Source organism: Panthera onca, chromosome A1 (assembly GCF_046562875.1).
Source record: "Panthera onca isolate mPanOnc1 chromosome A1, mPanOnc1 haplotype 2, whole genome shotgun sequence".
Taxonomy (NCBI): Eukaryota; Metazoa; Chordata; class Mammalia; order Carnivora; family Felidae; genus Panthera; species Panthera onca.
The window spans coordinates 28,545,022-28,556,656 of NC_138339.1; the positions used below are offsets into that span (position 1 = coordinate 28,545,022).

At 41.0% G+C, this 11,635-nt stretch overlaps 1 protein-coding gene across 2 annotated transcripts in view; it reads left to right on the top strand.

Annotated features, from left to right (window-relative positions):
* The window catches only part of IL7R (interleukin 7 receptor), a 28,096-nt gene extending 17,951 nt beyond the window's left edge, over window positions 1-10,145 (top strand). The window contains exons 4-8 of one of the 2 annotated variants that reach the window (XM_060634476.3): window positions 1,859-2,016; window positions 3,844-4,006; window positions 4,908-5,001; window positions 6,112-6,187; window positions 6,587-10,145. In XM_060634476.3, coding sequence (XP_060490459.1) covers window positions 1,859-2,016; window positions 3,844-4,006; window positions 4,908-5,001; window positions 6,112-6,187; window positions 6,587-7,090 — 995 coding nt within the window. In that variant the 3' untranslated portion in view covers window positions 7,091-10,145. Of the gene's footprint in view, window positions 1-1,858; window positions 2,017-3,843; window positions 4,007-4,907; window positions 5,002-6,111; window positions 6,192-6,586 lie in introns of those variants that run through there. The other variant, XM_060634478.2, reaches the window with a different exon arrangement.
* Window positions 10,146-11,635: the final 1,490 nt, after the last annotated feature.

The following is an 11,635-nucleotide window of genomic DNA, read 5'->3' on the forward strand; positions in this document are numbered from 1 at the left end:
TTGTTTAGTTTGCTCACAGAATAAACTAAGCTATAAAAATGTTGCTTGAGTAATGAGCAACTTTTTCTGATGTGCTCAGAGACACTCTTTGAACCAGAGACAGCACTATTTGGAAGACACCTGGACAAGCCAGAGTGAGATAATGGAGTACAGAAAGAAAAGCTAAATGAAGAAGAGTGAGCTTCAGAATCAGACAGAATTGGATTTAAATCATATCAAACTATTTTATAGGAACCTGAACTTAAGTTAATTAACCTCTCTGAGACTCAGTTTCTTCATCAATGTAGTGATGATAGAGATTATTGGTGGAAGCTGGCATAAGTACTTAGTAGGTGTATAATCAATATCAGTCTGTTCTTTCCTTAATTCTTCCATTATTATGAGACCTTGAGAGATGGGGATGAGGCAAGGAATTTAACATCAGAGGTTTCACTGAAAATGTGAATCTTAATTATTCCCTTGAATGAAGAGTAGGAACTGGCTTGGCAGGGGTTCTCTGTTGGTCTGTTTCTCTACACTCACCACCCTTTCCTCCTGTTCCCCCAGGGCATCTCCCCTTTCTATAGTGAATCTAAAAATAAAGAAGGATAAACTTCCTCTTTTACAAGACATCCAAGGGCAAAGAAGGACACATTTCCTCTTTTTCAGGATCTCTGGGGCAATGCAGGAGAAACTTAGGTGGTCACCACTATGAGCAAGTGACTACAGTAAGTGAGCCAAACTCCATTACATGAGTTCACTTTACTGGGTCAACAAGTCTGCCATAAAGCCCAGCGCAGAGAGCCTAGAATTCAGCTCAGTCTAGAGGGTAAGAGTTTAATGAACACATACTCTCTCATTAACAATAGATTTAGATTAGATTTTAGTCTATGTGCTCTCATTCTCTGAGACCAGCCATGCAAAAAAGTGGCTGCCCCATCTTTAGAAAACAAACGTCCCAGGTTTTGGTGATAGAGCAGCTAAGAACCCAAGACAGGAAAGCCCCTGGTCAATGATGGGGAGGCTGCTTGACATGCATGCTTTTCAAAGAATTCAGTACCTTTCTCAGGGTAGGTTCTGCCTGAAATAAAACCTATTTCCCTCCAACAGCATTTCATATATGGTGCCTGTGATCCTAAGAGTAAGTTTGCTCAGCAGGCAGACAGAAGAAAGAGACTAGAGAGGAATTCAGAGCTAATACCAACCAGACTAAAGTCACACTAAAAATTATGAGCTTAGGGACAGAATGCAGACCCTCAGCTTCTATATAGCTGAGATGAGGTACAAGGCTCCCAGCTTAAAACCCGATTTATTGGAATAATGAAGACTCAAAGTTTAAACACTCCTGCTTTGAGGCTACTTAGTAACAAATTCTGTAGTATTCAAAAGGCAAAGTGAATGTGTTTTAGTGTAGAATTAGCACTAGCTGCTATAACAAATAATTCCTAAAACTTGATATCTCAAACACCATAAGTTTATTTCTTGCTCACATAAAAGCCAAAATGGGTATTTCTAATGTGTGCATGGTGCTCTTTCAAACAATATTCAGGTTTCTTTCATCCTGTGGTTCCACTGTCTTCAACATATGACTCCAAATGGTGGAAAGGGAACAAACATAAGGTCACACATGTAAGCTTTCTGGGCCAGGTGGGAGGTGGTGCACATTTCCACTCACGTTGTTCACAAGGCTACATTCTACTGCAGAGGAGGCTGAAAAGTCTAGTCAAGCTTTGAACCAGGAAGAATAAATGTTTTCTGATTTGTTGCTTGATTACTGACCCAGAAAAAGAATGTGATTTTCAGAATGGATGAACTTTAAAAAGTATAATTATTTTCTTGATTGCCCTATAGACTGACCTCCTTTCTTTTTCTTTTCCAGTTAAACCTGAGGCTCCTTTTGACATAAGAGTCATCTATCGTGAGGGAGCAAATGACTTTCTGGTGACATTTAACACATCTCACTTACAAAAGAAGTATGTGAAAGAATTATTGCATGAGGTAGCCTATCGCCAGGAAAAACATGAAAATGACTGGATGGTATGTAGATCAACTACATTTATACATTAAAAATGCATAAAGATGACTGCATAAGTATATTGAATAAGTAAATTTCTATAAAATACATAAAATTATAATATATGTATATAAAATCATAAAATAAAAACTTCTTAATGTTATAAATTTTTTCATCCCAGAGGTACATTTACCTGGGGAGGGCCCCTTGCAATTTTGTGTTCAAAATATACCTTTTACTGAAAGAAGTTCCCCAAAGTATAAGAAATTCAGGTTTCACAAAACCTGGATCTTCTCTGGGCCATCCTGTTATAGCTCTCATTGTCATTAGAATGGTCTGGCCATCCCTGCAATCTATCTTGAGGAGAAGGTGGGAGAAAAGTAAAGTGTCCCAGGTTTTTAGGCTCCTCTGGGCTCACTGGCTTAAATTCTGTCCTATTTGTAACACATGGACAAAAACCAGATGATGGCTTATCTTTCTCACAGTGAAAAGAATGCCTATTTATACTCATGCTGTTCTCTTTTCTTAGGCCAGGATCAGCCTTCTTTGTTTGCAATATGCTGCTGTATAGTACTTACATAAGTGTAATGTCTACCCTAAAACAGTTCTACCCTCCTTCTACCACACAAACGAGGGTACCTTGGTCCTGTTCTCTTGAGTCTTCATTTGAAAATTGCACCAATGGAAAAGCAACTATAGTGGAAAAGGAAGCATTAAAAAAAAAAAAAAAAATATATATATATATATATATATATATATATATATATATATATTGTGGGGCTCAAACTCATCACCCCAAGATCAAGAGTTGCACACTCCTCCAACTGAGCCAGCCCAGAGCCCCAAGAAAAGAAGAATTTTGAATAAATGATACCAGGACAGTCAGTTAGCTGTTTGGGGAAATAATTAAGTTAAATGCCTAACTTAAAAAATAGAATAAAAAGATGATTTAAATAAATTATGTAAAAGTGAAACACTAAACAAGGTAGAAAAAATATAGGTAAATGCTTATGTAATCTTGAGATGAAGAAAAATATTCTAAGCATAAAAGCAGTAAAGAGAGAAAAAGACGGATACATATGAATATATAAAAATAAAGGCTTATAAATGTCACCACACATGATAATCAAAATTGTAAGGCAAATTAGATATTAGGATTAAATTGCCATACATACAACTGACAGATGGTTAATATCCTTCATATATAAAGAGGCCTTATAAATCATTAAGAAAAGGACAAATGTAACAACAGAAAAAAATAGCAAGAAACTTGGAAATGTCTCATAAAATAAGATATATGTAAATGCAATAAATATATGAAAACTAATAATCAAATAAGTATAAATGTAAATAACAGTGGAATATTAACTTTTTATCCATCAAATTGATAGTTTTTTCTTAAGGATAATGCACATTGCTGAAGAGACTGTTGTTCTCTATATTGCTATTTGCAATGTAGAATTGAATCTTTCTAGAGAGAAATTATTCCTGCTCACTTACCTTACCATTCCCTTGTATTTTCCTTTGGGATGTGAAAGAGGAGAAAAAGAGAAAAAAAAGAGAGAGAAATCGAAGTGTGGAAAGGAAGGTGGGGGCCTGGGAGTGATTTATATCCTCCTGGTATTGAAGAGTCCAGCTCACCTAAACAAAGACCCATGGTACTGTTGCCCTCCTTGACCACTGGTAGCATCATTTATGAGCTCACACATGCTCTTCTCTATGTCATATCTCCTTTTCCTAACAAGAAAAGGACTTCATGACTAAAGTCACTTAACTTGAAATGATTTGGGGGATCTAGGCAACACGTCTTTTTTGACCCTAAAAATATAATGGCATGTTTTGCTCTTTAGCATGTGAACTTATCCAGTACAAAGCTGGCACTCCTACAGAGAAAGCTACAACCTGATGCAATGTATGAGATTAAAGTCCGATCCATTCCTAATCATGACTATTTTGAAGGCTTCTGGAGTGAATGGAGTCCAAGCTTCCACTTCAGAACTCCAGAGATCACAGGTGGGAAGTGACAGCAGAATCTTTGTCCCCTGCAGAGTGCTTTGCATGTTAAGGTGTGTGAACAAGAGTGAGAGGCAGAAAGGTGAAAGGAACCCACATGTTAGAACTCCCCTGAGGGTATGTTTACACTGTCTTTGGAGAATGACCTGCCATCTTGGCCCCTCTTGTGAAGAATAAGGAAGTAGTGGGAATAGAACCCATAGTCATTGATCAAATGATATAGGCTGCCCTGGATTCCACTGACCCAGGTGTTCTTGGGAGCTGATAATAATTCTGAATAAAGTCCCCACCTATTACCTCCACTCTACCAATTTAGACTGGAATCCCAATGGCTGGTCTCTCAAAAGCTCCTCTAGGAGAACACCTTTGGTGATAGAAGATGAGCAGGTTAGTGCTGCTCATTCATGCCTCCTTTTCCAGAATAACAAAGGTATCCACATGGTCTAGGAAGTGAGAATGGCCAGAAAAGCCAAAGAACATGGCTCACTCCACATATACCTTCTCTTTGAAGTATGAGGGGAACTATTCTTGACATACCAACATCCCATTCTCAGACTGGAAGTTGATGAACCTCTGAGGTAGAGCATCCCCCTCCTGATTCCCCTGCTAGGTTTACTTCTCTTGATGGTAGATGTTGGGGAAAGAGTACTGCTATCCTTAATGCTGGGCCACTTTTACATTTCAAATGACAGATGTTCTACACCTGGTCACTCACGTGAGTGCCACTTACTGAAGCCAAAATTCCTTGTGCGTAAAGTTAGTACATTATCCTGTTCACCGAAGGGCGACTTTGAAGAAATAGTAAATGGTCTCGAGTTACTAAATAAACTCAAAGCATACTGAAAGCCTCCCCAACTCCATGTTTAATGATTACTAACCAAGATCTTTCCTTGCATTCCAGGGAGGATGGATCCTATTTTACTAACTATTAGCATTCTGAGTTTCTTCTCTGTGTCTCTGATGGTCATCTTGGCCTGTGCATTATGGAAAAAAAGGTGAACTTTAATCAGTAGGATGGTTACATGGGGTCCCAGACAGTTGGAGCTCTAGCCTATTTATTGATGAGAAAACTACAAAGGGAAAAGACATTTCAGGAATTGTAGTGCCCAACATCCCTCCCCACCCTAAGGCACTGGTGAATTTCCACATTTAATTTCATAAGAGGTGAAAATACATAAATTAGACATAGGGCAAACCCTGCCCCCAAACTTTTTCTTCTAAAATAGTGGGAACCATGCCTCCAAAATGTCTGGGCAGCTGGGGTACCCATGGAAAATACAGAATGTATTTGAAGTCTTGAATTTCAGCACACAAATTCATGGGACTTTTGCATTCTACCTCATGACAGAGCCCTGTCTGTTTCATTATGAAAATGATGCTTTTGACACATACCATCAAGTTATTAATGTTCTAGGAAGATGCCTTCAGCACAGTGCCACATGCTCTCATGATACTTCAATTTGTCTTTTTGTCTTTTTTAATGTTTATTTTTGAGAGAGAGAGAGAGAGAGAGCGAGTGGGTGAGGGGCAGAGACGGGGGGGACAGAGGATCTGAAGCAGGTTCTGTGCTGACAGCACAGAGCCTGATGCAGGGCTCCAACTCACAAACCATGAGATTATGACCTGACTGAAGTCGGATGCTCAACCAACTGAACCATCGAGGTGCCCCATGATACTCTAATTTCCCTGGGTGGCTTAGAAAATATTCCTCACTTCCACAAAAATCAGAGCAGAGGAGTTGCTATCAGTTAAGAGAAGGAGTAGGATGACAACACCTATATTAAGAGTAGAAGAGCCGGGGGAATGTTGGTTTCATAGCCACACCCTTGCCAAGCCTCACTGTTCCTCTTCTCCAGGGTTCTCTCCCAAAGGTGTTCACAGAGATCACTGACAATGACCCCTGGTCCAACCCCTCTGTGAATTAATAGGACACTGAGGTCCAGGGAAAGCAAGTCACTTGTCCAAGTTCACCCGCCTAGTTGTGGCTGAGGCAAGACTAGAAATCTGCTCTTCTGATTTCTGGCTCAGAATGGATGGAAAGGCCTATTGTGCATGCATGCTCCCTCACTGTTCATTTCATCTTTCTCAATGTCCTCTTATTTCAGAATTAAACCTATTGTGTGGCCCAGTCTCCCGGATCATAAGAAGACTCTGGAACAACTTTGCAAGAAACCAAAAAAGGTAAGTGCTTCTGGTGATTCTTTCACAATGTTGGAGGCATTCCAAAAGCCAAGAATAATATTGCAGGATAGGGAACAGTTGAACCACAAGTGTTGGTCTTTTGTGCATCCCATAACTGCAAGATCCTAGCTGCAGCTCCCTGGATATAGAAAACTAAAATGAGATACAAGTCTCAGAAGTCTCCTGGGCTTTCATGGGGCTGGAGGGCATGGCCAGTCCCTTCAGAATGACATGTCAGAGTGCATCCAGTGGTAGAGTCAACTAGAACATGTGGGTAATTCTCTGACATTCTCTGGTAAACCCCTGTCAGAAAGTTTGTTACATCTTTCCCTGAACTGAACCTTTGCTGGTGTGTCTCTTTGGAGCACTCTTAATGCCTTCTCTCTTTTTTTGGTGTAGAATTTGAATGTGAGTTTCAATCCTGAAAGTTTCCTGGACTGCCAGATTCATAAGGTGGATGGCATTCAAGCTAGAGATGAAGCCGAAGGCTTTCTGCAAGACACTTCTCTGCCACAACCAGAGGAGTCTGAAAAGCAGAGGCTTGTAGGGGGTGTGCAGAGCCCCACCTGGCCATCTGAGCATGCAGTCATTACCCCAAAAACGTTCAGAGGAGATTCACCCCTCGGATGCCTGGCTGGGAATGTCAGTATGTGTGAGGCCCTTGTGCTCCCATCTTCCAGACCCCCAGACTTCAGGGATGGTGGCAAGAATGGGCCTCATGTGTACCAGGGCCTGCTGCTTGTCCCTGGAACTACAAATGGCCCTGGGCCCACTCCATTTCCTTTCCAATCAGGAATCCTGACATTGAACCCAGCTGCCCAGGGACAACCCATTCTCACTTCCTTGGGATCGAGCCAGGAAGAAGCCTATGTCACCATGTCCAGTTTCTACCAAAACCAGTGAATTTTCAGAAACCCAGGACTGGAACCATGATGACTGACAAAGATGACTGAGCTCTGCCTACTCTTCCTCGAAGCACAAAGAAGACAGAATTAAGGCAAGCCCTCCGTATCATCTACAGGATTCAGAAGCATGGCTTGGATCACTCCTTTTCACTCCAGGGGCATTTGGCTTGAGACAGGAGCACTCTGCTTCAGGCAACCCAAATTATTCCATTATTTAAGGAAAAAAAAAAACCAGGAAAGAATGAAAGAAAGGATGGAGGAGAGAAGGGAGGGGGTAGGAAGGCAGGAAGAGGGCAAGGAAAGAGAGAGGAAAAGGAGAACAAGGATGATAGGTATCATTGTTAAGACTTACTATATACCAGTGGGCTCTACGTAGCTTGTCTCCCTACATCCTCATAGTAATCCCAGGCGTTGGTACAATTATTATCATCATTATTATTATTATTCTCTTTTTTAATAGATGATGGAATGGAGACTTGGAAGTATGAAGTAACTTGTCCATTTTGCTCCCCCCTCAGTGTGGGGTTTGATGGTTGGGAGTCTAACCATGGTTCCCCCCAAAACATGCGCCTTTTCCTTGACTAGGGACTATCCTATTCTTGAGTGACAAACCCCACTAATAACAAATGGGGTGACTATGTCATTTATTGTCCAAACTGGGTCATCTTTGAAAGTGAAAGGAGGAGTTATAAATACTCATTCCAGGACAACAAGCATAAACCAGGAGTGTCCCAGACAGCGACATGGCCACCAAACTAAAAACACTGAGAAAGAAAGGGTCAGGTGATGTATGAACTACCATGGCCAGCCATGTCTACGAAAACTGAAGTTTGTTCCCCACATATCCCATTTGATTCTGTTTTTCTGAAAAAGTAGAAGCCCAGGATTTCTGTTGTTAGTTATCGAGAGCGTGATTGTCTTGCTAATACCACCCGGCTGCATCCATCTGAAATAGAAGAACCTGTTGCCAACTCCAGACACAGGTGCATTTGAGCAATGAGCCAGGAATAACACTTCTCTGTGTGTAGAGACTGCCCCAATCCAAATGCATCCACAAATTGTCCTGAGTTTTATACCTGTGGATGTTTCCACAAGCTTCAGGGAGAAGAGTTACAAGCACATGCAGTGAGTGAGCTGACTGGGGCCATGTTCTTGAAGGTAAAGAACATGCATTTCTTGGTCTAGATGAATTTTTAGTGATGAGCTCAAACCAAGTCAAGGCAGCTGAGAAATCTCAGCTCAGAGGAGTGCTGCCAACACCCATCCCACAGCCCCCCAGACCATGGACAGATGCAGAACCACACAGAGCAGCAGAGGCACAGGAAGTAATGAAGGGCATAGTTCAGGGTTTTGTTTTGTTCAAGGGGTTGTTTCCATTGTTTTTGTTTACATTTTACACCTTTTTGTCCTGTTTTTAGTTTTTGGGGGGCTAAGTGTTTTTAAGTTTTCAATTTTCTTGTTTGTTTTGTTTTGTGATATCTGTAAAGGGGGTTTTAAATTTTGGACTAAAATCATATCTGTTGGCTTTGAGGCCTAATGATAATAAGATCATTTACTCCTCTGTTGGCCATTGTACTTTCCAAATCCTTTTCTCTGAATCAGTAGTGATGAATATAATCTCTTATTCCCTTAGATTTGTTAGTGCTTTTGTGATTTTCAAAGCATTTCCCTAAGCATTATCCCTTTCATTTCCTTGGCAAGTATTCATGGAAAGCCTGCTGTGTGCCAGCCACAGGGTTAGGTGAATAAAGTTGGGGACCCTGCCCTCATAGGGTGGAAAATCTGATAAAAGTGGCAACTTTGTAAACAAATGATCCAATAACACAAAGTGCTATAATAGAGGCATGTTCAGGGTGCCCAATTGCAGACAGTCAGGGAAAATGCCAGACAAGTGATATACATCTGTGTGGCGGGAAAGCAGAACCTACCTGGTGTGTCAGCCCTAGAAGACATTTTCCACCAGGTGGACATGTGTTCTTTACCTTTTGTAGAAATGGGAACTAGGTCTCAAAGAGGAGGTTATCACAGGAAATCCCATGCCAACCTGGGTGTCCTATACCTTATTCACAGAGGTCCTATGAGGTGTGTTGTTGTCATCTTTAACTTCTGGGGAAATTGGAACACAGAAACCTTACATGTTAATTCAGGACTGGAAGCCATAAGTTTGTTCCTCTGATATAATAGACAATCTCTTGAAGAAATAAGGAGATAAGTCTTGATACAGATCAAAGCCACCCCTGCTCTAAAATCCCATGTTTCAGTATTTTGGGGCACAGGTTACTATTTGAATTTAGTGTGTGAATGTCTGTCTGTTACTGGAGGGATTTAAAATCCATGTATTATACTCTTATAATCATAATTGCTGCTGATGCTTGATTTTATACTCAAGGACAAGGTATAATGTCAGATTGCAAGTTTGTTCCCACTAACCTCCTTTTGCATTTCATTAGGAAAGAAAAATTGGTCTCAGACACAATGCATAAGTCAGAGGTGTTAACTTCTAGTTCTGTAGAGCATGAAATGAGAACCAAGAAACAGGCAGCTGATTTGGGCAATTAAACAATCTTGGCTGGATCTAGGGAGCCCCTGGATTATTCGACTGATTTTCCACTAGCCTTTGCCTCTCCTGTCATTCCAGTTTCCACGGAAATTTCCTTCAGAAAAGCCAAGTAGAGGCTATTTCAGATGTGCATATTGTGTTTCCATAGCACTTCTGGAGAGGCTACAAGATGGAACCAGCAGGAAGGTGGTGAGAATATGTGGTCAAGACATCTGGAATGGTACAGATCAGATGGCATTTGTGTCAGCTCAGTGGTTTTTTTCTGGGGTTTTTCTAAAAACTACCCATCATTCACTACAGTGAAGGTCTCTGATTTGACCATGTACCTCCCATATGCATTACAAACATTTTGCAGAGCTGCTAAGTATACAACTGTCCAACGTGTGTTACCATCTCATATTTAATTAAACGCTATGGAACTCTCTGTGCCTGTGCTTGTCTTCTGTGAAGAATAGGGACAGAATAGGCCACAGACCTCCTCAACCACTGAAAACATTCTGGTGTCACTTGCCGTCATTTTATATTTGGATTTTCAGAGGAACGTCACTCATCGATTAAGTAAATAATTCACAAGTTAATGAATTAAACAGCAATTTGTTGAGGATCTGCCTTGCCTTACTTTGTTCTGTGCTAGGCACTGGAGTTACAGGGATGAAATGTACTGTTCCCAGCTCACTATCACAGGGGGACAGAGACACATAGGGATAGTTCCAATGTCGTATCACTGCTTGCAGGCAAAGCATTATCAGGATTCTCAGTGTAAGCAATGGAAGCAAATTTAGGCTGATTTGTGCAGAAAAGGAATTTAATAAAGGCTACTAGAGTGCTCCCAGAATATCTGAGAATCGAACATGGAGTTCACAGAGCCTCCCCTTATCTCTACCACTGGCACATCCAGAAACTGAAAACAGCCTCCGCCATTGTCACCACCAACCCCAGAGCAGAGCGGGCAGCAGCGTCCAGCAGCTTCACCTACTGGCCACCAGTTTAGAGGTAGAGCTGGAGCCTGTGGTTGATTAGAACTATGCCGAGCTCATGTGCCTGGGCCCTAGCAATGGGAAGCAGAGAAGAATATAGGTGGCATTTACATCTTCTCCAGTAAGAGGCTGTGCCTCATAGATTGGGGTGGTCCCCAAATATAGGAAGGACATTCTGCCGCTGGCTGAGAAAACAAACAAACAAACAAACCAGGAGAGGTAATGTGAAGGAAATCGCACTTGATGTGGCAAGACAGAGTAAGTAGGAATGTGCCAGATATAGGAGCCCAGAGGACATTTCCTAGCAGAGGAAACAATGCGCTCAAAGCCATGGAGCTGTGACAGAGCACTGGGGCATTTAAGGAGTTACAGCTACAATAGGTGATGTCTCCTTGTCAGCCTCAGTCGGGAACAGTAGGGCATTGATGGTTATTCCCAAAAGTCAGACACAGGGCACTTGTATAAAAAAATAATACATATATGCCTGGAACATTTTATTTTAATTAAAAACATTTGACTGTATGTCCATTCACCACCCTTTTGTAACAAGACCAAACCTTCTCCTTTGGGTTGTGGGTTGCTGACCATAGTTTCACCTTATCTTTCTTTGGTAACACACTGCAAAACATCAACTACTTTGTCTAGTTTTGCTTTCTTTAAAATGGATAAGGACTTTCAAACACCTACAAAAAAATCTAAGTGTAGATGCTTAACTTTTTAAAGGTATCCCTCAGCCTAATCTTGCACCATCATGTTATCAAGCATATGGGTAGCAATATTCTTTTTTTTTAAATTTTTTTAATTTTTAATTTTTTTCAGTTAAAATTTTTTTTTAGTTTATTTATTTTTTGAGAGAGATTGAGAGACAGAGAGAGAGAGAGAAAGAATCCTAAGCAGGCTCCGCACAGTCAGCACAGAGCCTGATGCAGGGCTCGAACACACGAACCCTAAGATCATGACCTGAGCTGAAATCAAGAGTTGGATGCTTAACCAACTGAACCACCCA